At 46.3% G+C, this 27996-nt stretch overlaps 1 protein-coding gene and 2 long non-coding RNA genes across 4 annotated transcripts in view; 1 reads left to right on the top strand and 2 right to left on the bottom strand.

Moving 5' to 3' along the window:
• The window catches only part of Gm16252, a 31309-nt gene extending 25827 nt beyond the window's left edge, over positions 1-5482 (bottom strand). Inside the window, exons 1-2 of the long non-coding RNA XR_003948081.1 lie at positions 5364-5482; positions 4583-4786 (exon numbers count right to left, since the gene is read on the bottom strand). This is a non-coding gene — a long non-coding RNA (predicted gene 16252). The remainder of the gene's footprint in view (positions 1-4582; positions 4787-5363) is intronic.
• Positions 1-27996, top strand: part of Bfsp2 (beaded filament structural protein 2, phakinin) — a 55482-nt gene that overhangs the window by 2875 nt on the left and 24611 nt on the right. For both annotated transcript variants that reach the window (NM_001002896.3, XM_030243997.1), the window contains exons 2-3: positions 24387-24469; positions 27570-27726. In NM_001002896.3, coding sequence (NP_001002896.1) covers positions 24387-24469; positions 27570-27726 — 240 coding nt within the window. The remainder of the gene's footprint in view (positions 1-24386; positions 24470-27569; positions 27727-27996) is intronic.
• The window catches only part of 5830418P13Rik (RIKEN cDNA 5830418P13 gene), a 37683-nt gene continuing 25957 nt past the window's right edge, over positions 16271-27996 (bottom strand). Inside the window, exon 6 of the long non-coding RNA NR_040466.1 lies at positions 16271-17712. This is a non-coding gene — a long non-coding RNA (RIKEN cDNA 5830418P13 gene). The remainder of the gene's footprint in view (positions 17713-27996) is intronic.

Here is a 27996-nt window from a genome sequence, read left to right as displayed (position 1 = left end):
GCCCACACTCCTCTGAGTTGTGAGGGAGAGCCTCAAACATCCAGGGCCTTACAGCCCTGTACAAGAGGCAGCCATTCATTCCTCTAGGAGTCCCCACAACTATCTTGATTTCAAATATGCATGGCATATTAACCCCTAGAACATCCCATATTTTCCCTCTTAGCAGCATCTGCCGTGCATATGTATCAAGAGGGACCAGGCATCTCAATATCAAGGTCAGAAAGTTCAGCTACAAAAGCTAATGAGCAGATATTGCAAGTGGCTAACAAAAACCCAGTGTGCAGATATTGGGACTGGCTCACAAAAGCTTCTGCAATGCATGAGCCTTAGTTTTTCATCTATAATCTGGCTTTAATAATGTCTACATAATCCAGCAACTCTATAGCCTATAGATTACTATAAAATACTCAACAGAACGGCCATGAAGAACAGACACGACTTCAGCTTCTGCTCCTGGTGGTCAAAATCCAAAATGGCAGCCATTTTCCTCTAAAGTATTTACCAGTGAACTACTAGATAGGAACAGAGACACCCACCCTCCCTCCCTCCCTCCCCATTCTCCCCCTTGATTTTGAGCCTCACTCTGATTCCTCAGCCTTAAAACCACCCAAAGAAGAGGAGAGATTCCCAGGTAGTGGCCTCTGAGATCAAAGAGGACCCTATGGACCCCTGGTGCAGCAGGAGGTGGCTCTCAGGGGTCCAGCAGGAGGTGGCTCTGTGTTTCCCTGCGCTGTGCTTCGGACTTTTCCTATCAAGTGGGCGATGCCAGTAACTGCCTTTGCTAGCGGTATCAGATCCCTTTGTCCTTAACAGCCAAACACAAGCTTGCGCTGAGAGACCTCCCGGTACCCAGCTGCAGATAAAACAGCAGAGGAGCAAGCACCCTGTGTAGTGAATGTCAGCACAAAAGGAGGGAGCTGAGCCAGGGAGAGGGAGAAACTGCCCAGGGAAGAGATGGGGATGTGGCAGGGGGATACTGGGGTCTCCACAGGCATAGGGAAAAAGAAATCAAAATCACTGAAGGGCCAGAGGATCGGGGTTCTTAATGGGCTTGTCATGGACCTATTTTCTCTTCCTTGGAAAGTTGGCCTATCCTCTGGAAATTAGTCTGTTTGGAGAAACTGCTAGAAGCCTGAGGGTGCCATTCAGGTCCCAGTTCTCTCACCATGGAAGCTGTGTTGTCTCTGAAAGAAGGGGAGAGGGGCAGGACAGAACCCTGGGCTGTTTTAATGTCTACAAAAGCCTGAATATATTTTCTGAGGGAAAAAAAATTCCGTTGCTTTTTCCCCCCCTTTTCTTGTTTAATGTGCACGCACTTTATGTGTGTGTGTGTTGTTGTTGTTGTTGTTTATTTGTTGATACAGGGTCCTGGCTAGACTGGCAATTACTTTGTAGCCCAGGCTAGCCTCAAACTTGCAGCAATCCTCCTGTCTCAGCCTCCCAAGTGCCAAGATTATAAACTTGTAATACCTTACTTAGATCGATCCATTTCTGAAATCTAGTTTGGCAATGCAGACTGTGAGGCAGTGACTCTGCCAGCTAACTTTGTAGGACACCACAGTGTGGTTAGACACAGAGAAGCATGTACTGGGGGAAATTCCTAAGGACAGAGATGAATAAAATTGGAATAGTATTTCAGTAGGTCAGGGGAGGGAAGGAGGCACAAGGTCGCTGCTTAGAGGTCGTCACAAATTGTTATCTAAGAGGAGAAACTTCTGGTTTCCTAAGGTTTCTTGCTTTGTATATAGAGTGGAGCTGAAGAGAAGGGCAGCCAAAAGAAAGCACACGAGACAAACTCTGTCACCCAAGCCCTTCTCATCCGTCCCTCTCAGTCACTCTTGAATCTCTTATGACACCTTGCACTATCAGGCTCACGTTGAGCAAGTTGAGCCATGGAATGAAAAGCACACATTGTACAAAGCCTGGGGACTTTGACATCAAGCAGTCCGAAGGTCAAGCTCAGCCCTGCCGTCTGTCTCCGGCAGGACCTTGAACTGGCTTCTACAATGATGTCTGCCTAGCTCAGTTCCTCATAATAATGAGGTGTCTTTGGCCTGATTAGATGTCTCTAATGAGGCTGCTCTAGAGGCCCACTGCAGAGACTGGAACTAGGGAAAAGATGAGGACTGTGCCCGCTACAATGTAGCACTGGTCAGAGACCTGGCCTACGCAGTTCGAAAAGACAGGTGTAAGAATAGAAAAAGAAAAATGTTGGTTCTTTCTAGAAAACCCAGAGAGCTGAATGTAAAATCTTGTTATACAATCTTATTAAATAAGATTTAATTAAATCTCAGGTTATAGAATTTCACTAAAAAATGATAGGCATATATAAGCAACAACAACAACAAACAATGAATGAAATTTTGATTTATCATGCCATAAAATAGATTGCCTGTAAGGAAACCTAAGGAATATCCAAATTTTATAATAATGGCTCAGTGCAGAGCACCTGTCTAGTATGTGCAAGCCCCTGGGTTTAATCCTCAACACCAGAAAAAGGAAAAAAAGAATGTTTTATTACCAGGTGGTGGTGGTGCACACCTTTAATCCCAACATTGGGGAGGCAGAGACAGGCAGATCTCTGAGTCTGAGACTAGCCTGGTCTACAGAGCAAGTTTCAGAACAGCCGGGGCTACACAGAGAAACCCTGTCTCAAAAAAAAAAAAAAAAAAAAAGTTTTATCTTATAAAATACAACAGCTTATTTGGACTCTAGATCCAAGTCAGAGCAGAGGAGCCCACTAAGCCTCACAGAATAAGGAGTATCCAGGGGTCTACCCTATAATAGGAGAAAACGCATCTCAAAGATCTCCTCTCAAAGCAGAAGCCCGGCATCCTTATTTAAGAGCAATGGGAGGAGCCCGGTAATGTGCTGCACTCTCCAGAAGAACTAAATTAAAACTTAATCCAGGCAGCTGGCACAGCTCCGAGGGAAAATGCAGTATGCCTTTCCGGAGGATTATGGAGAGAAGTGGCTGAGACAGGCAGAAAAGTGGCTCAGGGTCCCCAGCGTCCCCTGGGGGAATGAGGCAGGGCCACTGAAGCTGAGGACTCCATTTAGGCAAATAAAACCTCGTTCATCCTTGTCTGCCGGGAAAACAGCACAGAAAGACTCATTTATCTGCTTTAAACGAGCCAGCCTGGTGATCACAGATGCATTATTCAGCAGAAATGAGAAGTTACTTCAGCTGTTAGCGGGAGGTAATGAAAAGCCGCAGAGGACTCCCCCCCCATCCCTTTCACACTGACCAGCTACTGGAAAACAATCTCCAATTTATTTATGTATGTATGTTTCTATTTCTTTCAGGGGCCGTAGAGTAATGGTAAGTCTTAAGGAGACGCTGCACTGCAGTGAGAGACGTGGAGTTAGGCAGGCTCGGGAGCCCCTGTACAGAAGACAAGCTTCTGTCTGAACACTAACTGCCTAGACATGCCTGGTCCAGCCCAGCTGAGTCCTCCCTCCCCTCCCCTTCCTCCCCACTTCCTCCCCACTTCCTCCAGCCAGTCCTACCAGGCCAGAGCCTTTCTAGGTATCAGGCCCTACCTTCCATTTCCTTTTCAGTAGCTTCCACTCTCCACTTCAGGTTAAGTGCCCCCTACCCCTACCCCACCCCCACGCCCCATCCCCCACCCCAGTCAGGGGCAGCTCTGAGCAACGCTAACCCAGCAAGTAGCATTTTATTATTGTTCATTTGCCATGAAAACTGAAGCATCGGGCATGTCTCTAACTAAAACCTTGGCTATTTATCTGGATAATGAGTGGAAACTCTAGTGCTAAAATGACTTCCCAGGAGGAGACATAAGTAATGTCTAACCCTCCTCCTACGGTCAAAATGACACCACAAACGTTGACTTTGGGGAACTATTGAGTCTATCAGGCTTCCTTACAGAGCCCAGAGGAAGGGTTACTTACTCAAATGTAGAAGCGTTAACCCAGCACGAATGCTGAATGCTGCCTTTCCCAGAGCCACCTAGAGGGAGGCCCTTCCCCTAGTCTTCCTTATATATATTCTAACTTCTCCCCAAGACCATAAGAAATTAAGACAATGCTGTAGTCACTGGGTGGTAGGGAGCAGCCGGATGCCCAGGTGAGGGTCATATGACCCTCCCTAGCCCTCTATAGTGATTTTTTTATGCAGGCAGCACAGCTGAACTCCCCCAAGATGGCGGTGGTTTGGCTCTGAGGTTAGTGCTATACAACAGTCTCTGTGCCCCGGGTATGCTCACTCCTATCAGGAGTGAATCAGACAAGATGAGGAAGGACCTGGGGCTTCTCAGGAATTCACTGTGTGGGTTCCCAGAGGAGCCTACGGACACCTGCCTGGGGAGTAAATCTCTCTGGTGTTTCTCACAACCACAGTTCCTAAAGCAGCAGCCAGCTTTGGGCCTCCAGTGCAGAGCCCACCATACACACACACACACACAGGCCAGGCCAGGAACCACCTCCAGGGGAAAGCCTTGGACAGACTCAGAATTCCTAAGTACAGTTTCCTATCCAGCCCGTTATGAATGTGGAGAACGGATATATGTGTTCTGGGGGACCCAGGGGTTCCCCAACAATGTTTTCTAGCAAAACCAAGTACCTTGATAAAACTTGTGAGGGTGACAGCCTTGAGTGGGATCGTGACTCTCAGGGCCTCGAACGCATAGCCCCTTGAATCCTTAGCGGTGGATGGAGTCTCCTGGAGAGATAGGATCGCCAGATGCTGTCCGCCTGAATGAAGGTCTTCGTCTGGGTGGCTGCAGCACCAGGCAATGTATTCTCTCACTCTCCTCAAGGCTCCAGTCTAAGATAAAGACGTCAATCAGCCAGGGCATTCCTCCCTACAGGAGCCATTGGCTTCCTGACCCCTCTTGCGACCTCGTATGCATGTCCACGTTTCTTTTTGCCAGGGCTCCAGTCCTGCAGGACTAGAACCAGCTTCATGGCCTCAAGTTAGCATAACCCTCTCTTTATAGATCCTAGCTCCAAAAATGGTCATATCCTGAGGTACTGAGCAATTAGAACTTCAACATATGGACCAAGGGGACATAATTCAGATCATAACCTCCGACTGTATTTATTTATATTTATTTATTAGCTTATCGTGATATACGGTTCCTTGAAATAGGGGGTCTCAAACTCATGATACTCCCATGTCAGCATCCTAAAAGCTGTATCACCATGACTCCTAATTTAAAAAGAAACTGAAGTCTAGAGAGGAATGGATATTCCCTGTTGAGTTTGTAATCCAGCCAGGATCGATTCAGTGTTGTTCCGCCCCACCCCCACCCCACCTCCAGCCACCAAGAGACATTACAAAAAGCTTCCTGGTGCCTTCATGTATAAATGCAGAGGGCCCTAACTAGAACCCCACCACCTACTATGAGAACCCTCCGCCTTTTCAAATGGAGTGGTTAGCCTCTGGGAGGGGTCTATTTTCCTCCCTTTCCTTTCCTCTTTGGTCTGGAAAGCCACGTCACAAAGGGTAGATTGATCCTCCCGCAGGTACAGCCGCGACTAGAACGGAGGGCTGTTACTAGGACACCGGAGGCTCGGACACCTTCCGGTGCGTCAATCAGCTCCAGGCTGACTTGAAAGTTTAATAGCTTTGCATGCCAGGAATGGTGAGGCCTCCCTCGGGATTCTTTTTTTTTTTTTTTTCTCTTGCAATGATGTTCAGGCTTAGGAAAAATAATACTAGTAAAAATGTGCCAAGCAGTCAGCTCTCAAGGCAGGACACCTTCCTTTGATGGGAGTTCAGTGGCTCCCTGCGGTGCGTGGTTCCAGGCCACTGTTCCTTGGTCCTCTGGGCAGCTGCCTGTGTGGGAGGGAGAGGCTTGTGCTAAGATGAGCCTGCTGCGGGGCTTTCCAAAGATTGCTGGATGGGATCTGTGGCCTCTAAGGGCGGCTGCTTCCCCAAACCCGGAGCTTCGTGTCAATCTGGAGAGCTAGGGACTCTTTGAAAGTAGGGAGAGGTCACACCAAATGTTGGAAACTGGGGACCAGCCTATCCTGAAAGGCTCCCAGTCTAAGAATGAGGCACGGGCTTGTTGAAAGCCACCAAAGATGGCAGCAGAGAATCTTGATTATACCTGCAAAGACCATGTTTCAAAAAAAAAATTCCTGGGATTAGGATGTCAGTGACTCTTTGGAGCACTGTGCAATGTAAACCGGAACTAAAGCTATTGGTTGTTTGGGGGGTTGTTGTTATTGTTGTTTTGGGGGTTTTATATTTGTTTGTTTTGGGGGTTGTTTTTTATTTAAATCTTATATTCCTGGTTTCTGTCCTAGTTCTTCAAATACCACTTCAAAAGTCCACAACTAACTACCAATATTTTCATCTCTAGCCTACCCCCCCTTCCATTTGAAATCATATTCTGCCTCCTAGAAAACCATTAATTCACGAGGGCAAACCGCAGTGCAGACAGCCCCAAGAGAGAGACTTTCAAATCACGGAGGGACACACACAGTTACTGTGTGACCTCCCTGAACCCTTTTCTCAACGGTTAAAGAGAGGGACCAGCTCCCCTGGGTCTCGTAGAAGACACAGGAAATAAGCCAGATTCCGGTTCATAACCCTAGAAGGCAAGTGGCAGGGTCTTCTTCGTGAGGCTGGAGGGACAAGTTCCACTTGACTCCTTCTGGTGGCTCCCTCCCTGGCTCTGAGCCCATTAGACAAATCCCTTTCACTCAGAGGCTCATCTGTAAGATCAGAGGGCAGACTTCACTGACCTCCCAAGCCTCATGCGACAGAGCCATCTACAAACTCCTGAGCCTCGGGTAGACACTAAGAAGAAGAGATGCCCTCTCCCCATTCTTAGAAATTTGGCCAGGCTGGCAATGTTCTGCACCTGTGGTCCTTGCATTCCTAAGATTCTGATAATGACCTATGCCCCTCTGAAGTGATGAAACATCTGTTATTCACCTCACATACCTGCCAGGCTATATCTCAGGTGTTGCCCGATGAACTTGTCTAGACCAAGCGTTAAATGGGAGCAGACAAAGCCCACACAGGATCAGAGTTCACAAAACCCCTGATTAAATTAAGCCAACACACAGCTGGGATTCCTGGGTTGGCCAGATCTAGCGCTGTACTTTCGGGTAGGCGGTAATGAATATTCAAGAGCTGTCCTCATCCTTCTATACCCCTGAGGTGGTCATTTTTCAGCCTACTCAATACACTAAGAATGCCCCAGTATCAGAAGTGTGGTCTGGTCTTCCCTGAATTTTGCAACGATAGCTCGGTGACAGGAAATAAGAAAGGACAGAAGGAAGACAGGAAGGAAAGGGAAGAAGAAAGAGGAAGTCAGGCAGGAAGGAAGACGAGGTAGCAGATAATGGGGCATACTGCACATCCCAAAAGGCCTGAGTTCACACTCTGGCTTTGCAGTTGACCTAAGACAAGCCCCGCAACCTTGACCTCTCTGGATGAAATGCTGTGGTCCGTAAAAGGACGATAATATTCATGCCACGACATCGTTGTGAGACTTAAATAATTTATTTCAAATCTTTATTGTAGTGCCTGGCCACAGTAAGCATTCATTGTAAGTAATCGATGTCATCATTTGTCACAGTTAAATAATAATAACCATGAATGTTGCATAGCCCTTGTAGCCTGTCTACCCAGCCAATCCCACTCGTTAGTATCTCAGGCAGGATCTCAGATAGTATCTGTACAGTGACACATAGGGATGGGCCCAGGTGTCTCTTTGTGGCCAGCAATCCCTGAGTAGCCTTCAAGCCAAACCCAGAGCTGAAGGAGACCCTCCATGAGATGGGGGAAAGGTGGGGGAGGGGTTGGGTGAGTCCCCTGGCTGTTGCCTCTTGGCAAGTGGCGCCACCTTCTGGCTGTTCTAGGAGCTGTCCTGCAAACCTAGCATTTCCACCCCCCGTGCAAAATGTTCCATGCGTGTCAGGTTCTGGACTCCTAGACTCACCACTCCATCAGAGCCACCTTGACTTGGGAGGCCAACTACACAATCCGTGCCATGCTGCAGCCAATCTAAGGGTGTCAGAATTTCCACTACAGGTCTCAAATTTCTTGAGGATTCAAAACCAACCATAAAATCTCGCTCTGTGCTGAAACGTTGCGCAGGAAGCCCACCCCGTCCCTCCTCTCTGCCGTTGCTATTTGGGACAGACGAAATCCCTCTCCTCTTTGAGTTGCGTTTCGTGTTGCTTTGCGGGTTTAGGGCAGAGCTTGAATTTAGAGGCAGAGTCCCAAGCTCTGAAGCCCATTCTACAAATCCTCTCCCAGGTTCCCGGCGCAGCCCACTTTCATGTCCGGCTCTGAAGAGGAAGGAGATAATTGCGGCTGCCATCATGGCAGTGGTCTTTCTGAAGCTTACAGCGATAGAGCAGGAGGGAGGAAGGCTTTGTCAGTGTCAGATTAGACTACCACTTCCCAGCCTGTGTGTGTAATTAGTGTCACACGTAAGTACAGAATCTTTCACGGTGGTGGCACCCATTGGTCCTGCCCTCTTGCAGCAGCCTGGCAGTGTAACATTTATCACAGTAGCTACAGTGGAGTTGTCACAGACTCCCTTTTATTCTGTTCCTTTCTGAGGCTTTGAATGCAGACTACCATGTACCAGGCACTGTGAGCATTCACATATTAAAGAGACCTAGTTGTGAGCCATGGACCCTGGAGTCTAGGAAGAATGTTGAATCAACACATCCACACTTTGGTCCAGGCACATTACACTGTCAGCGCAGTGCTGGGCATGTGACTGATGTCAACTGTATACAGACCAGGAGGATCACCAGAGGGGTGGTCAAAACACATTTCGATGTGATAGGACCCCTCCCTAGATCTCTTTCAACCTACTCAGTGGAAGACAGACACTGGCAGTGACACAGAGAGATACAAGTGCTGTCATGGTTTTCCTCATCACTGGTAACCAGACATGGTAACATGGCACCCAAATTTGATAGTGCATATGGATTTTAGTTGTGTCAAAGTCAGGTAGGTCAGGCTTGCTTGTAAGCACTTTACCTCCACAGCTATCTCCCAAGCTTGGTCCCAGGCTTATAATCCCAGAGATGGGGAGACACAAGAATACCTGGCCAGCCGGTCTGTACTAATTGGCGAGCTCTGAGTTCCAATAAAAACTACATATCGCCGGGCGTGGTGGCGCAGGCCTTTAATCCCAGCACTTGGGAGGCAGAAGCAGGCAGATTTCTGAGTTTGAGGCCAACCTGGTCTACAGAGTGAGTTCCAGGACAGCCAGGGCTATACAGAGAAACCCTGTCTTGAAAAAAACAAAACAAACAAACAAACAAACTACATCTCAGAAAGAAAAAAATGGAGAGATCCTAAGGAGATCCACTTGAGATTGTCCTCCATGTACATGTATGCACCTACAGGCACATATATGTACATGCATGCACATACAGGCACATGCATGTACATGCATGCACTTACAGGCACATACATGTACATGCACACAAAGGATCTTCTCTGAGAGTCGCACCTGAATCAGAGAGGAGCCCTGGTAGTGTGGATCTCAGCATATTTCTGATTAGCACAAATCCCTCAGGCATGGGCAAACACCCAGGAGGAAGATCTCACCAGAGGAAAGCTAGACATAACCATTTCCAAACAGCTTCCTTTAGGCGAACAGAAAGGACATCTGGGAGACTCAAGCAGTGTGGCCCTGTGTCCTTGAGTCCTGACTTCCCTGCACCTGTGCCTTCAGCAGCTTTACCCACTGCTCCCAAGGTTGCAGCAAACTCACTCGGGCCTCATGACTGCTACCCTGGGAACCTGTCCTCCTGTCCCTGTTCATTCCCAATGGTTCCCACCTCCATGCCAGCACACTTTCCCAGAGAGTGCCCCTGTCTTAAGCACTGTGAAGCGCTGACCACTGGACCAGCTCTTTTTTTTTTTTTCCAGTTGACTTTGCTTATACCACCTTGTCTTTTCTTAACTGTGAAATCTTTTAATAGAAGAAGAGCACCCAGCACTCAGCATGTCCGCCCTCAACCTTGTACATGACACACTTTATTTGAAGCAAAACTCAAAGATTTTAGAAAGAATGCAAACTCCTTTTTGCATGGACAAGCTGCAGTTGCAAGTCAGTCTATGGGATGTCTGCTGTCAGGGTCTAGGTTTTCAGGGGATGCTGGTGTCTCTTTTATCTGATCATCTAGCTGACTGGATGAGGCTCATTCACATTACAGAAAGTAGTCTATATAATTAATAATAATAATAATGGACTGCTGCGCATATTACTATTGTTACTACTATTACCATGGTGATGCTGGGGTTGAACCTGGGGCCTTGTACATGCTAGCTTGGTACTCTGTCACCGAGCTATACCCCCAGTCTATTACTTTTCAAGACAGAGTATCACTCAAAGGCCCAAACTGACCTAGAATGTGCTCTATAGCCCAGGCACTCCTTGAGTTTGTAGTCCTCCTATCTCGGCCTACAGAGTAGCTAGAATAAGCCTGTACCCCATGCCCAACACCATGGCCCATCTCAATTTTATCTAACGCTACCCTCAGAGAACCATCCAGAAGAATGACCAACCAAACACCCAGGCACCAGAGCCCAGCCAAGTAACATCCAGCCGTTGGGCTCACATTGTTCCAATTTTCTCTGTCACAAGTAGTGGTGGTGGTGGTGGTGGGGGGGGGGGGTCAAGAACTTCCCATGTCAGGAATGGTGGGACATGTGTTTGGACAAATCAGGTTGTTTGTGTGTGGAATGTGTACATGGAAGTCAGAGGTCAACATCAGGAGTCTCCCTTGGCAATTTTCCACCTTATTTTTTTTCTGACATGGTCTCTCATTGAAACCAGAACTCACTCAGCCGAGCATGGTGGCGCACGCCTTTAATCCCAGCACTAGGGAAGCAGAGGCAGGTGGATTTCTGAGTTCGAGGCCAGTCTGGTCTACAGAGTGAGTTCCAGGACAGCCAGGGCTACACAGAGAAACCCTGTCTCGAAAAACCAAACCAAAACAAAACAAAAAAACAAAACAAAACAAAACAAAACTCACTCTCTGGATACATTGTCTGACAGGTAAGCTCCAGGTCTACATCTCTATGTCCAGCAATTTTTTTTAAACAGGTCTGAGATTTGAACCTAGATCCTTGTGGGTACATAGCAAGCACCTTACCCACTGAGCCATCTCTCCAGCCCTGTGAAATTGCTTTTTATTAAAATAAAGCCCTTCCCATCTGTGTGTTAATCATCCCCAACTGTTCTCCCACCAAGAGGGGTTGCGATTGTGCATCACAACAACGACATAACCCATGAAGCCTGAAATATATATTATCGAATCCTCGGTAGCAGAGGTCCATGCCTACCGTGGACAGTATGCAAGGACGCTGGTGCATAGCATTGCCAGATGGCACTAAACTGGCCTCACACACTTCCTTCCCAGAGCTTCCAGGGAGACCTCTGCCTTCTCCACCGCTTCTCTCACTACTCGCTGCCTTGGTCTTGGCCTGGTCTTTGAAAACGGATGTCTCCCTGTCTCACGGGCTTGACTCTTTCAACGAGTATCACTTATTCATCAATTTACTGAATACTTATTAAGGGATTAGCAGGCACCTGCTACTGCTGAGATAAAGCTGCCCTGCTTCATAAGAAGAGAAATGGCTGCTATTTGATGTTAGAGCCATGGTTTAATCACAGTGGGAAGGCAGATGGCCGAGCGTAGAGCTTGCTGGCCTGCCCTGGAGCGGGAGCACCATGAAAAACAATCGAATAGCTGGCGGTATTTTGCAGGCTTAGGATGCTCAGCTGGGGAGTAAAACAAGGACTTGGCCATCCGCCCAAAGCGGCTGACAGCCAGGGGCACCTACATCATAATTCTCAGGAGAATGGAGCTCTTTTTCATGCTGGCATCCATAATACAGTCTTCTGGTGATTAAACAGGTTTTTTTCTTCTTCTTCTGTCCTGCCATTTGACCTTAGAAAATAAAACATCTGTGATTATAAGAGGGGGAGAGTGTGTGAGAAAGGTATTGTCCACGTTTAATACAATAAGAGATGGAGCTACTCAAAGGCAGTAGAAAGGAAGGGAGCTAACCTATGCCAGCCAGCCAGCCAGCCTGGGAGTCAGAGCACACAGTGTTGGAGGCTGGAAACCATGACATCCAAAGAGATGGAGGCAAGATACAGGCATTAAACCAAAGCAGAAGCTGCTGAAGAGAGCATCAGGGGAGAAAGTGCTCAGGCAGGAGAATGCCAAATTATAAGACCACTGTTGAATTTTAAAGATCAGATGTAGATGCACACCCACTGCTGGTGAGGTTTTTGTAGGTATTTTTCCTCTTTTGGAGTTGTTTTTCTTTTGTTTCAAGACAAGATCTCACTACTGTAGCCCTGGCTGACCATAAACTTGTGCTTTCCTGACTCGGCCACCCAAGTGCTGGGATTACAGGTGTGTACATGCCTGGCTGTATGTGGTATCTTAATTTTAAAAACTGAAATATAAGGACATGAAAATAGCAAAGATTAATGAAAGATATATTCCAGGTGAGGTGCTCATAATGACCTCTGGAGGTGAGGCCAGAAGTCGACAAGAGCAGAGAATTTTAAATCAGACATACAATTTGTAACTGTTGAAACCTGTTTGGGAAGTCAGAATTCTGATCTCTATTGGTGTATCATTATATACTTGAAGTTTTCCGTAATATATGTTTGCTTTTTTAAAACTGTTGTTGAGAACAAAAAAGAGCCATAATGAGAGACCATCACTGAGTGAGGGATACAAAGGTGAAGAAAGACAAGGATGAGGACAAAAGACAGCACAACCACTGTAGAGATGGGCTGGGCAGCCTGGGCTGGGTTTTGAGGGATGAATAGGAGCTCACCTCACAAACGAAAAAGAAGGCAGGGCTAGATAAGGCTTGCCTATGATGTTTGCACATAGGAGAATGAGGTAAGAGTGGGAATCTGGAAAGTTCAAACAAGTCAAAAGGAGTTCTGCCCCTGAGAAGAGGCCAAACTTAGAGATCAGCAAGGTCAAGTTATAAGAGGTCTTATACAGCAAACTAAAGAGGGAGGGTTTATCAGGAACATACCTCAGAACATTCTAGTACAACGGTTTTCAACCTGGGGGTCAAATGGCCCTTTTACAGGGGTTGCATATCAGATATTCTGCATATCAGATATTTACATTACAGTTCATGACAGTAGCAAAATTACAGCTATGAAGTAGCAAGGAAAATAATTTTATGGTTGGTGTCAGCACCAGATGAGGAACTGTATTAAAGGTCACAGCATCAGGAAGGTTGAGAACCACTGCTCCAGTAGAAGGGGGAGGAGGTTGGAAAACAGAGATGGACAATAAGGGGGCGGGGTCAGCTGGCTATCCAACAGATTCCCCAAGGCCACTGAGTCTTTGATGTGCCCGGTGCTCAAAACAGATTCCTTTGGAGGTGTCCAGATGGAGCTGTGACAAGAGTGATTCTCAGTGTAGACTAAGGTGGGGCCCCAGGCATTTCTGAGTGCAGGACGCGGCTCTTACCCCAGCTTCGGCTCGCCACAAAGGAACGTTGGCAGCTTGTCAGCTCAGCTGACATCTACTGTACCAAGCCCCACATAGCCAATAGGGCAGAGATGGGGGTTTCCCCTGTCAGTCAGCAAGCAGGAATGACAGAAGCACACCTGTGATCCCAGCATGCTTTAGGCCAAGGCAGGAAGAATGCAAGCTCTAGGCTAGCCTGGGCTACACAGTAAGATTCTATCTCAAAAGACAACCTTGGTAAAGTCATTACAATCCATTGTAAATGATTCAGAGAAAGCCAACGAGGCAGAGGTGAGCAGAGAAGAGGACATTCTGTTTGAGGTGAGGTGGTTAGGATGAAGAAAGAGCCAGGCAGAGCAGGAGGGAAGACCAGTGTGATCTGGAAAAGCCAGACTCCAGAGCGACGAAGCCTGTGAACAACTGGAACACAGCCAAGCACGTAGAGCCTTAAAGACCACTGTCTAAGGCTCCACGCTTTATTCCCAACTGTGCTGGCTAGTTTTATGGCAACTTGACACAAGCTTAGAGTCACTGGAGAGGAAGGAGTCTCAACTGAGAAAGTCTCTCCATAATATTGGTCTGTAGGCAGAGGCAGGCAAATCTCTGTGAGGCTAGTCTGGTCTGAATAGTGAGCACCTATCTCAAAAAGAAAATAGGTAGATGAAAATCAAGGTGGGCACACAATTTCATTTCATTTAAATCCCTGTGGATAGATGAGATCGCTTACAGATAAAAATGAGCCCTGAGAGCCAGCCCTGAGGACCGGCAGCACTTAGAGCTTTGATACGGAGACTGGGCCAGCAGAGCAAAAGAGTAGAGAGTAGTGCCGTGGGAGCCAAGAGGCATAAGTGCATCCTTAGTGACACAGGGAGTGGGGCCTTAGCAAGATGGCAGGCTTCAGTGTGATGGTGAGTGAGTAGGGTCCTAGGCACAGATTTTAGTTTCCTGTTTGTTGCTAGAAGCAAGTCATGCCGAGAATCTACCCTTACTTGAAGTCACATAAAAGTGAAGATATTTCCAAGGGAATCTCATATTACTGTGCCCACTGAGTTAATTTCCCAGGAGCCCAGACTTGCCCAGCTCCCCCCTCAGCCTGCATGTAGTTCAGGCTGCTGAGACACCAGTATCTTTAACTTTAATTGTTGGGCTCACATGAGAACCTTTTTTTAAATGCTCCTTGTCTTTGCCTCTTTTAAAAAACACAATCACAGCTCAATCCCTCACCTGCCACCACCAGCTCCATTTATTTTAATAACTGTGTCCCCAGTGAAGCAGCGCCAGGAAAGGATAAGGTCCAGAACACCAGGGTAAGTGTGACAGGGTTCCTCCAAGGACAGTAGAAGGGGAAATTGAAAGAAAAAAATAATATATCTATGAAGCCACTAGATGGAAGTCTTCATTAACTGCCTGTGCATTAAAAAGAAGAGGAGGAAGAGGTGGAGGAGGTGGAGGAGGTGAAGGAGGAGGAAGAGGTGGAGGAAGAGGAAAAAGAGGAGGAGGAGGGAGAGGTGGAGGAGGAAGAAGAGGTGGAGGAGGAGGAAGAGGTGAGGAGGAGGAGAAGGAAGAAGGAAAGAAGAAGAGGAGGAAGAGGTGGAAGAGAAGGAGGAAGGAAAGAAGAAGAGGAGGAAGAGGAAGAGGAAGAGGAGGAGGAAGAAGAAAGAAGAAGAAGAAGAAGAAGAAGAAGAAGAAGAAGAAGAAGAAGAAGAAGAAGAAGAAGAAGCAGCAGCAGCAGCAGCAGCAGCAGCAGCAGCAGCAGCAGCAGCAGCAGCAAGGGGCCAGGATGTAGTTCAGTAATAGACTGCATGCCTAGCATGCATGAGACCCTCAGTTCAATCCCCAGCACACACATACACACACACACACAGAGAGAGAGAGAGAGAGAGAGAGAGAGAGAGAGAGAGAGAGAGAGAGAGAGAGAGAGAGAGAGAAGAGGAAGGAGGAGTTTAAAAGAGCAGGTGGAGCAGGAGCAATGGCTGAATGCGCACACCAATCTAATTCATCCGACACTCATTGTACAGTTGCTTTGTACAAAGGCAAATAACAATGATAATAATGGCCGCCAGGTGTGGGACACTCGGCCTGTGCCAGGCCGGCTACTCGAGGAAGGAGGTGTTTTTCACACGTCGAGTCATTCAGTGCGCATAGCTAACTGTTATCCAAGTTGTAACTAACACAGTTATCCCAGTGTAACTGTGGATGAGCAAACCAAATCTTGGTGTTACTTACTCTGTGGCGAGGAGAAGAGCTGGGTTTGAGAATAGAAGAGGAATGTGGTTACCCACAAGGTGTCTACACTAAGTGGGGATGGGTGACATTGATGAGAGGGACAAGGGGCAGCGACAGCAACGTTCACCCCAGGCTTCCAGTAACTCAGCCTAAAAGAGTGCTCTGTCATCGAAAAGTGTCTCCTCTGTCCCCTCTTCCCTTCACCCCCACAACCAACCTTGTCGATACCACCACCCTTTATCATTAGGAGGATAAATTCCCCATACAGGCCTAAGACCCTTCCCTGGTCCTCAGCACCCTCTTTAGTGCTGCACTCTTCCCTCCCTCACATTCCACATCACACCTGTACCATGTTCAGAGTCTTACTACAGCTGCCAGGGAAGTCCCTGCCCTCTCTCATTCGTTATCTCTGAGTCCTTCCTTCCGTAGGTGGCCTTTGCTTGCTCTTTGAGCCTCATCTCCCATAGTAGCTGCTCATTCTCCAATAGCAGGCACAGAACCTGCTGCCAGAAAACCGTAATCATATGCAGAAGGGACAAGGGCAAGAATGAATAAGGCTATACAGAGAAAGGCATATACGAAATGAACATTATTGTAATGTAGGATTTATGAGACAACCAGGGTTGTAAGGAATGACAGGTGATCCAGGTGTCACAGGCAACCACATGAACAAGAGTAAGGGCAGTCTAGAAGGAGCGATTGTTCCACAAGCCACTGATTCTCCAAGGTGTGTGGGGGAGGGGCGGGGATGGGAAAGAGGGAGAGAGAGAGAGAGAGCCTGTCCAGCAAGCTGCCTGGCACACTCTGAGTAGACAGTGAATGGCAGCCATTATTTGATGGTTGTGATTCCTCTCTACACAAAAACATTTATTCAACACAGGAGAGGGGGTGGATGGTTAAAACACAGATTCTTATAATGCAGCTTCAGAAATCCTGATCTTACACTGACGTGGGGTATGGTCCTTTCCCATGAGCTCCCAGGGATGCTGGGGACTGCCCTTGAAGAACCACTAGATCCTAAAGACACCTCCATGAGGAGGGCTAGGGGGAAATAAACCTCTGACAGCCATCCCTCCCTCAACAGCCATCCCTCCCTCAACAGCCATCCCTCCCTCCACAGCAACAGCCATCACCATGTCTTCTGTTCCTCACCAGCCCCTCAGAATTTACTCTATAACCCACCGCAGCCTCTCACTGCCCATCTCTGGAATCCATCCAAGATGTCCTCTAGAAAAGCATGTGTTTCTCCCTCTGTCGCTACTTACAGGTCCCGAGCCTCTTTCCCTCAAGACCACGCAATCCCACAATCAGTTCTTACTGACATTGCTCTGATGAGCCAGGTTTGTCAGCCCTGTGTTGCTGTAACAAAATACCTGGATAAATGACTTTAAATGGAAGAAAGGCTTCTTTTTCTTTCACAGTTTGAAGCCTTTCGGTCCAGTCAGCCAGCATCATTGTTTCTGGGCTGTGGTGAGGCGGAACATTATGGTGGAAGGGAAAGCTGATGACCTCAGGATGGCCAGGAAGCAGGAACAGAGGAAAGGTCATGGAAATACACAGCCCCAAGAACATGTCCCAGGGGGCTACTTCCCCATAACTAGGCTTCCAACCTCATTAAGTTTTTAGAACCTTCCAAAATAGCTCCACCACCTGAGTATTGAGGCATAACACTTAAGTCTGGGGGAGGGGACAGTATATATTCATATCACCACATACTGTCTCCTTGAGTGGGGAACCTGGCATTAAAGCATATAGTTGTGACAGTGGCATTTCAGGTCAGAGGGAGAGTAGGGGGTGAGGACACCCCACTGTTAGCTCTCCCAGCTCTCCCTATAGCAAGCTTCCAGCCTGCCTGCCGTTCAGTGTTACTAATGAAGACCACAAGTCATTCATTTCTACCTTCTCTCCCTAGAGAGAAGGGCCACGTGGCTCCAAGGTCACAGGTAGCTCTTCTTATGGATGTCTCATCTGTCCAATGGCTGTTCATGGTGACATTTGGTATTTTCACTGGCTTCTCTCCTGGAAAGAAAGTTGCACAGAGGCAATGTTAATTTGTATCCTCTTCAGCTGTAAATCAGTGAGGACCAGATAATTAATGTACACCTCTCAGAGCTTAAAATAGAAATACTCTTTCTTCTCCTGAGAAAATGTTCAGCAGGAAAGTTCCCTGGCTACAAAGCTCATCCCCCAGACCCATACAGTCATGTGGTTCTGGAAGCAAAACAAGGGACTGGGGCTTGAAGAGAAAGAGGATTGTATCAGTGGGGTTGGGCTAGAAATCTCAGAACCTATGAGAAAGATATTTATCTTCATGGTGCAACCCAAAGAGGAACTGAGAGTCTTGGCTGTCTGCATGTGGAGAGCAAAGAAACCAAGGAGCAAGGAGACAGCGATCCAGGAGGGTCACTAAATTATGATGAGCCTTTTAGCTTATAATACACACACATGCACAAACATACAACAGAATGTGTATGCACACAAACACACACACATAAACACATACATACACACATATACACTCACTCATGCACATGTACACATACAGAAACACACATATACACACAAACACATACACACGTAAACACACACATATACAAGCACAATACAATATTAACATTCCCTCAAGAGAATGTGCATGCACACAAACACACACATACACACACACACACACATATACAACCATACACACATACAAACACACACATACACACACACACACACACGCTTTTGAGCACACATACACACATGCTGACATGGGGTGGCATTGTGGCTCTGTGACATTTCCAGCTCTGTGACTTGGGACAACTTCAGTTCTCTGAGCAATAATATTCTTTCCAGTGACGTGAAGGTGTTGACAGCTTTAAACCAGTGCCACAAGCATTTAATGAAGTTGTGAATATCCAGTACTGATGTCAAGGTGGGGCATATTTAGCATGAACAATTGTCTCCCTACAAATAAATCCTGTGGTTTATAGTGTTTGCCAATTTCCCTGGTGCAAATACTCTGACCTTGGCTGATATCAAGTTACCAACATCTCACTAATACAGGGCTGGAAAGAGATACAGGGTTCCATAATGTAGCATTTCCAACATCCAGACAGAGTCAAAGCAGGTAACTTCAAAATCATTACATTTTGAAAGGGGCAGGGACTACTGCCTTTTGAGTATGTACTGACTTTGTTTTTAAGCAACTAATTGTAAGCTCACATAATTTAATTCTTCACGATGGCATGTTTAACCAGCTCAAAACTCCTAAAATATTTAGTGGTTCACTATCTGAGCCCGGACAAGCTGGCTCAGGCATTATGCTGGGTCCAGGCTAAGACAGTTAATAAACACAGCTTCTCTGACCTCTTCCCTTCCTAGCTTCAGCTCTGGGAAGGCTTCCTGAAGATTTTCCCTTACAGGCCCCATGCTTTGCTTTTGGTCAGGACCCCTCTCTGGGCCACCATACCAGTTCTGAGTCTATTTTTGTTTTTTTGGTTTTTTTTTCCAAGACAGGGTTTCTCTGTGTAGCCCTGTCTGTCCTGGAACTCACTTTGTAGACCAGGCTAGCCTTGAACTCAGAAATCCGCCTGCCTCTGCCTCCCAAGTGCTGGGATTAAAGGTGTGCACCACCACCGCCTGGCTTTTTTTTTTTTTTTTTTTTTCTGAGTCTATATAAACCCCAGCAAAGGTTCTAACCCTCCTTATACCACATAACTGGTCTTTTTTGGACACATCTCTTCCTGGTTAGGAAAGGCAGTGGTGGCTACTGCAGGGTCCTCTGTGGTGAGGAGGGGAGACTGTTAATTTATTTTAGGATCTCTGTCTGGGAAGACAGTGGGAAAGCAGGGCCAGCAGGCTGTACGTTGGCAAGCCGGAGCCTATAATCGGCCCCCACTTGAGGGTGGAATAAATCTTTGATTGTTACTAAACACCAGCAAAAAGCAGGAAGGCCCTCTGCCTCCCCCAGCCCTGAGCCCGCACAGCCTCAGAGCACAGACATTTGGACAAAGCCACCCTATCTGCCCCGCAGGCACTATCCACATTACTCCTGTTCTCAGCCCAGAATGAAAATTTAAAGGCCACCAAGCTACAGGGTTGCCAGCTCTATCTAACCTCTAAAATCTCTGTGTTTCTACCCAGTGTCTTTGGACATAGTTTCAAGCATCTTGTATTAATTAATATCAGGAATTTGTAATAGATGGGAAATGTCACAAAGCCATATGTCCTATAGTGTTGTGGCAAGGCAAAATAAAATTAAAAAAAAAAAAAAAAAAGCTTTGGGTCTATCCAAAGCCCAGTGGTTCTGTGTGGTCCGACTTGAAACAGCCATGGTTCCACCTTCTTTCTGCATTTGTAGAACTGTATCCTGCCCTCTACACATTTTCATGCACATAAACACACATGCAGACAAACAAACACATGCATGCACAAATATACACATATTCATACACACACTCATGCAGATACACACCCACATATTTAAACACAGAGACATATAAACACATGCACACACAAACACACACATGCATACATATAGACACACAAATACACACACAACACACACAAAATACAAACACATGCATACACAATAACTCTTTATGTGTTACACAAACACATGCATACATGAAAACACACACACCAAACGTACAAAATACACACATACACATGCACTTACCCACAGGGACACATGAACACACAAACACACACATGCACACAAGTACACACACACACAATACACACAAAATACAAACACACATGCATGTACAATCACATACACATACACAAATGCATACACAAAGCCACACACCAACCTATACACAATACACACACATATGAACACTTACACACACATATGAACACTTACACACACATATGAACACTTACACACACATATGAACACTTACACACACATATGAACACTTACACACACATATGAACACTTACACACACATACACACACACATACACACACATATGAACACTTACACACACATATGAACACTTACACACACATATGAACACTTACACACACATACACACACACATACACACACATATGAACACTTACACACACATATGAACACTTACACACACATATGAACACTTACACACACATATGAACACTTACACACACATATGAACACTTACACACACATATGAACACTTACACACACATACACACACACATATGAACACTTACACACACATATGAACACTTACACACACATATGAACACTTACACACACATATGAACACTTACACACACATACACACACACATATGAACACTTACACACACATATGAACACTTACACACACATATGAACACTTACACACACATACACACACACATATGAACACTTACACACACATATGAACACTTACACACACATACACACACACATATGAACACTTACACACACATATGAACACTTACACACACATATGAACACTTACACACACATACACACACACATACTTGACTTGGCTTGTTTCTTTTCCTTTTTCCTTTTCTGTTCTCTTAAATAAGCTTTATTATATAAAAATTTCAAAGAGCTTATTTTAAGAATTTTGATTGTCAATTATCTAGACTCCATATTCAAACATGAGAAACACTGAATAAGGAAAACGAAACATTTAAGGCCTGTTTGACCTGCGCAGTGAGTTCAAGGCAAGCCTGGGCAACATAGTGAGACCTAGTCTCAAGACAGAAATAAAGGGCCTGCTAGATGGCTCAGTACATAAAAAATGCTTGCCACCCAAGTCTGACCACATGACCTTGAACCTCAGAGCCCACATGAAAAAAATCCCAGGAACACTTACAAACTCCTTTCTTAATGGCTTATTGGAAACAACCTCCAGACCAGAGCCAGGGAATGGCTAAGAACTATTACCATGGCCACATGGTTCATTTATTCATGCATGCATGCATCAAATATTTAAGAGTGTCAGCCAGCCTGGACACGGTGGTGCATGCCTGTAATCCCAGCACTCAGGCAGAGGTGGGAGGATTGCAGAAAGTTCCAGGCCAGCCTGGTCTACATAGTGAGTTCCAGGCCAGTCTGGACTGCGTACTGAGACCCTGTCTTACAAAAAGTCAAGAATGGCAGCCTGGGGCACAGACCTGTAGTCCCAGCTACTTGGGATCCCAGGGCAGGGCACCGGCAATGTCAAGGTCTTCCTAGGACACGGAATGAATTCAGGAAAAGCCTATACGACTTAGGGGACCCTGCCTCGAAATAGAATGTACAAAAGAACTGGCAAAGATATTCAGTGGTAGAGCCTTTACCTGGCTGGCATAAGACTACAGAGTCCATCTTCAGCTGAAAAGAAAATGTATAAGCCCCAATCTGGCTGTGGAGGCACATGAATAGACAAGAAGCTGGGGAAGGGGGTGGGGGCATCCTAAAACCATAGGTGAAAAGAAGGTGGGCTGAGGAGAGAAAGCATCCCCCTTTTAAGATTTATTTAGATGTGTGTGTGTGTGTGTGTGTATGTGTGTGTGTGCGTGCACATGCTCCACATGGGCTCAGGACCCAAGGAGGCTAGAAGAAGGCATCAGTTATCCTAGAGCTGGAGTTACATGCAGTTGTGAGACACTGGATTGCTGGGAACAGATCTCAGGTCCACTGGAAGAACCACAAACGCTCGCCCCCCCCCATTATGTATTTATTTATTCATTTATTCATTTATTCATTCATTCATTCACTTTACAACCTGATCACAGCCCCCCTCCTCCAGTCCCCCCACATACGGCCCCTCCCCTGTATCCTCCTCTTCTCCTCTGAGAAGGGAGAGGTCCCCCAACTAAGGCCAGACCGCCCTGAATGTGCTTGATCTCCACAGCTAAGAAGGATCTGGCCTTGTTAGTACTCAGATGGGAGGCCACATTCACTCAACTGCCAGACCCTCTCTCCAGTTCACAGAGTTCCATTTGTGGAAGAAACAATAATTAGGCTCCCTCGTCCCTATAGACCGTCTGGTTTAGTTTCACTTCATTGAATTTCCCACTAGCAAGGAGCACATTTTCTCGTCTGGAGCCTGGCACACCAGCAAATAGATGAAGAAGATTGTCCTCCTTGCCCATGTCTTTTTTGTCTAATCTTATTCCTGTCTTTCTCCCCTTAATAAGGAACTAGAGACTGTGTGGCCAGGGATGCATAAATGAAACTTATATGCCCAGTAGTTTGTATATTTAGCTAAATCATAGGGTGGTTTGCTCAGTTTTCAGTTTCGTGGGATTTTGGATTTTAGGGGGACGGGTATTGTGGGTTTTGTTTTTGTTTGTTTGTTTGGTTGGTTTTTGGTTTTTCGAGACAGGGTTTCTCTATATAGCCCTGGCTGTCCTGGAACTCACTCTGTAGACCAAGCTGGCCTCGAACTCAGAAATCTGCCTGCCTCTGCCTCCCGAGTGCTGGGATTAAAGGTGTGTGCCACCACACCCGGTTTTTTTGTTTGTTTGTTTGTTTTTTGATGGGTTTTGTTTTTTGAGGAACCTCTATATGGTGTTCCATAATGGCTGCATGAATTCACCTTGCACAATGGGTGTATGGTCCCTCCCCACTCTTGCCAGAATTTGTTATCTTTTATCTTCTTGATAACACAAACCTTACTGGTAGGAGGTGATGTCTTGCGGTGGTTTTAATTTGCATTGCCCTGATGATCAGTGATACTGAGCAAGCTAATTAGCTTGATAGAATCATTCCACAATGTAAAGCATATATTAAAACCTCAGGCTGTACTCTGTAAATACGTAACTATTGCCAACTAAAAATGAAAATTCCTGGCTAGGTGCAGCCCCAGGACTTATGGGATGGAGATTGTGAGTTTGGGGTTAGCCTGCACTATACAGCAAGATCCTGTCCTATAAATAAATAAATAGTCTTTTAAATGTATTATTTTTATGCGTATAAGTGCTCTGTCTACATACATGCCTGTCTATTTTTTTTTTCATGTCCAGTGCTTACAGAGGCCAGAAGAAGATCTCAAATTCCCTAAACTAGAGTTAGCGACTGCTGTTAGCCACCATGTGGGTGCTAGAAATCAGACCCTGATCCTCGGAAGAGCAGCCAGGGCTTTTAACTGCTCTCTCCAGTTCCATTAACAACTATTCCCAAAAATAACTTTGGGCCATATGTATACATGTATATATTATATATGAGTGCATACATATGCTTGAGCGCGTACACACACATGCACACACACACACACACACACACACACACATACACCAGAGCCCTTTCTATCCTGACTTGAGAGCTCAAGACTTTGTCAGAGGCTGTGAACTAGTCTCCTTTTGAGTCACCATTTTATCCCAAAACTCTTATTCTATTTTTTTTCTATTTTTTGTTTGTTTGTTTGTTTTTTGAGACAGGGTTTCTCTGTATAGCCCTGGCTGTCCTAGAACTCACTTTGTAGACCAGGCTGGCCTCAAACTCAGAAATCCGCCTGCCTCTGCCTCCCGAGTGCTGGGATTAAAAGCGTGCACCACCACACCCGGCCCCAAAACTCTTATTCTAAACTTCACTCAAAAAGTCTCAAAGACACCTAGATTTATGCTTTTTTTTTTTTTTTTACCTCCTCCTTGCCTTCAAAGGGGGAGACCCATTCTGAAAAGACAAGCATTTGTGAAGTTTCACCACATTCTCCAGCGCTCTGGGTCTCGCATGAGCCACTACGCTAAACGCCCTCTTCTCTTTGCTCCAGGTGGGAGAGGCTGTCCTAGAAAACGCCCGGCTCCTGCTGCAGATGGAGACGATCCAGGCCGGTGCGGATGACTTTAAAGAGAGGTAAAGCTAGATAGCAAGAGGATCTCCCTCCCTGACCCAGACTCCAGACCACGGTAGATAATGCTGCCCCAGAGTACACAACAGTCCCTACCGCCATGGTGGGAAAAATGGCCTGAGACCACAGAAACTCTAGGAGAACCCAGTACCTCAAAAATCAGGTCGTAGGGGCTCAAAGACTGCCCAGGGCCACTCACTTTAGAAAAGTATTTATTTATTTATTTATTTATTTATTTATTTATTTATTTATTTAATGTATATGGGTACACTGTCACTCTTTTCAGACACCAGAAGAGGGCATCAGATCCCACTGCAGATGGTCCTGAGCCACCATGTGGTTGCTAGGATTTGAACTCAGGACCTCTGGAAGAGCAGTCAGTGCTCTTAACTACTGAGCCATCTCTCCACCTCTCCCCCTTTTAAAGAAAAATTACTCTGTGTTTGTATGTGTGCGTGTGTGTGTGTGTGTGTGTGTGTGTGTGTGTGTGTGTGTATTTGCCATGGCATACATGGAAGGAATACAACATGTAAGAGTTGGTTCTCTTCTTCTGCCTCATAGTTTCCAGGGACTAAACTCAGGTCCTCAGGCTTGGCAGCAAGCATCTTTACTAAAGCATCTCACCAGCTCTTCTCTGGAGTGGTTTGGTTTGATTCAGTTCCTTCTTTGTTTTGTTGTTGTTGTTGTTGTTGTTGTTGTTGTTGTTGTTGTTGTTGTTTGAGATAAGGTCTCTAGGAGCTCAGGGTGACCTTGAACTCACTAGTAGCCAAGGGTAACCATGAATTACAGATCCTTCTCCCTCCAACTTCCAAGTGTCACAACTACAGGCATGATCCTGATAATACTTGGCTTGAGACAGGATTTTACTGTGCTGACCACTGTTGCTGGAATTTCCAACCCCAAAAAGCCCTTCTTAAAAACCACACAATTCAGTTATTATAATCATAAGCTATATGCCTAGATTGGGCAGATCTAACACTGTCCTGTCTTATTCCCCAGCAGTGAGACCTTATGCTACTTGCAGTTTCTCCTGGCCACATGGTTCTGCTCCATCATGGCTCCCTCCTCTTCTCTCAGCCTCTCTCCTCCCTTCCAGTTCTTCTTCCTCACGCCTCAAAACCTCTCATCCCACCTTTCACCTCCCTTGCCCAATCATAGACTCTAGTCTTTATTTGACCAGTTAGAATGGGGAGAAGGTTCACATTAGATCACCTGAACGTAAGATGGGCTGCTGCTCTAGAGGGGCTTCCCTCTTGAGGAAGCAGAATTAACATCAGAATACAAACAGCATCAGGGCAAACCACAGCAGACCAGATCATCCCTGGACCTCTCACTCTACAGAATTTGCAGGACTCCTAGAGACTTGACTTTGGTATTTCCAGGGTCAAACTTACCTTTCTACAGGACTAGAGGCTGAAGCTTTTACACAAAGAAATGAGCAATGCTTAGAGCTTTGCACCAATAGACCATCAGCCTTGACAGGATATGAGTAGCCCAGCCCTGGGAACATACAAGCAGATGCTCCAACAAAATCACCTGTCCCAAAAGCCATCAAAGAACTGTCCCTAGGAATTCTGAATGTTAAAGTCCAGTACAAGAGTTGGGCAAAGGTGGGGAGACAGTGCTTGTTCCATGGTGTATCCCATCCCCAGTACCCTGTCCCCCCTGAAACACACACACACACACACACACACACACACACAAGCACACACACATTTTTAAGTGAAGACTTACACCTCTAAAACCTGCCTGAAGGCTGCCTGGAATAGAGATGTGGGTTTTGTCTTCCTATGGACACGTGGATGTGAGATGGGAATGCTGGCTGAACGGTGCAGCCATGGAATGAGAGTAGACCAGGAGAAATTAGCAAAGATGTCAGGTGGTGAAAGGAAATAAAACTTGAGACCTGTGATTCATGTAATTTATGTCAAATAGCCCAAAGAGTTGTTTGTGAGCTTTGAAACCTGGGGCTGAGAACATAGCAGAACAGGCCAGGACATGCCCGGGCAGGCCCTTCGTTACATGTCCTGACAGGCCTGGTGCCTCCCTATCTCCTGCCCTTCTGACAGTCTGTTGATGTTTAAATGGACCAATCATGTGAAACCGCGCCGATTCCTCCCCCAGCCCCACCCCTTTTTTATAAAAGTCCCTAGCTTCCAAGCCTCGGGGTCGAAACTACTGTCTCCTGCGTGAGATACTTTTCGACCCAGAGCTCCACCATTATGGCTCCACCATGTGGTCGACACCTCTGTCTCCTGCAGGAGATATGTGTCGGCCAGGAGCTCCGTCATTAAACTACCTCATGCTTTTACATCAAGATGGTCATCTGTTCGTGATTCTTGGGTGCACGCCGAACGGGAATTGAGTGGGGGGTTTCCCCACACAGTTCTTTCAGTGGTAGTTAGAGAGAAGGGCTAACAGTTGAAACTCCAGTTTCATTATGTGCACAGACTCACTATTTAACAAGCTGTTTGCCCTTTGTTGTTTTGTCTATTTGACTGTGTGATAGATAAATCCATGTTTCCTACCACCCTGCCCACCCCCCAAGAGAGCTGAGCCAAGATGGAAGCACCTCTCTGTACAATAGATACGGGCGGAGCTGGGCAGCAGTGGTGAAGTATGTGCTCTGGTAGAGTTCATCTCTACCTCTCTCTGTGCCAACTTCTTGCCTTGGTTTTTCCTTTACCCTACCCACCTGAGTATGTAGCCACTGTCTAGAATTGCAGCATATTATCCATTTCTGGATACCCTGCCTGATACCTCAGTAGGTCTTCAATGATCCTTGGATGATAAGGACTCTCAGTATAGTGACAAAGATGTCGTATTGCCTTTCTGAGATGGGAACTCCTGAATCAGCCTTCCCTAGAGTATCTATCAGGCTCCAAAGGCCTCCCAAAGCTGTGTTCCCATTAGCTGGCTGCTGATGTTTTCCTGTTAATTTTTCTGCAGCAATAGCAGTAACGGGGTCCCCAAAGCTACTGGAACACTGGCTTTCAGCATTCGCTGCCTATTACATGTGGGCCTTTGGGTAATATCTAACAATCTGGTTTGTTTCCCCTTTGGGCACTCTACCCAGCTACGCTGATTAAGTCCCTTTGTCTGCAGATATGAAAACGAGCAGCCATTCAGGAAGGCAGCGGAAGAGGAAGTAAGTTCCCTGTACAAAGTCATCGATGAAGCTAATTTGACAAAGACGGATCTGGAGCATCAAATAGAAAGCCTGAAAGAAGAACTGGGCTTTCTGTCAAGAAGCTATGAAGAGGTAGGTGGGGCTGGGGGTGCTGCCTGCTCCCACCCCAAAAGCAAGGCACTCACCCGGGAGGCTGTAACCTTGTAACACAGGTCTTGGGGACTCTTCACTGGGGCTCAACCAGGTCTACAGAGAAAATGCTAGTAAAAGACCTTAAAGTCTTTGTCATGTGCCACTGTATCCCCTCACCCCCCAAAGTCTCAAACTCAAGTGTCTTTGAGGCCCAGGAAGGTTGATAAAAGTGGAAGCAACAGTTGTAAGCAGACGTGACTGTTAGAAATA

This window comes from Mus musculus, chromosome 9, assembly GCF_000001635.26.
Source record: "Mus musculus strain C57BL/6J chromosome 9, GRCm38.p6 C57BL/6J".
In the NCBI taxonomy this organism is placed as follows: Eukaryota; Metazoa; Chordata; class Mammalia; order Rodentia; family Muridae; genus Mus; species Mus musculus.
This window is presented reverse-complemented; position numbering and strand designations above follow the sequence as displayed.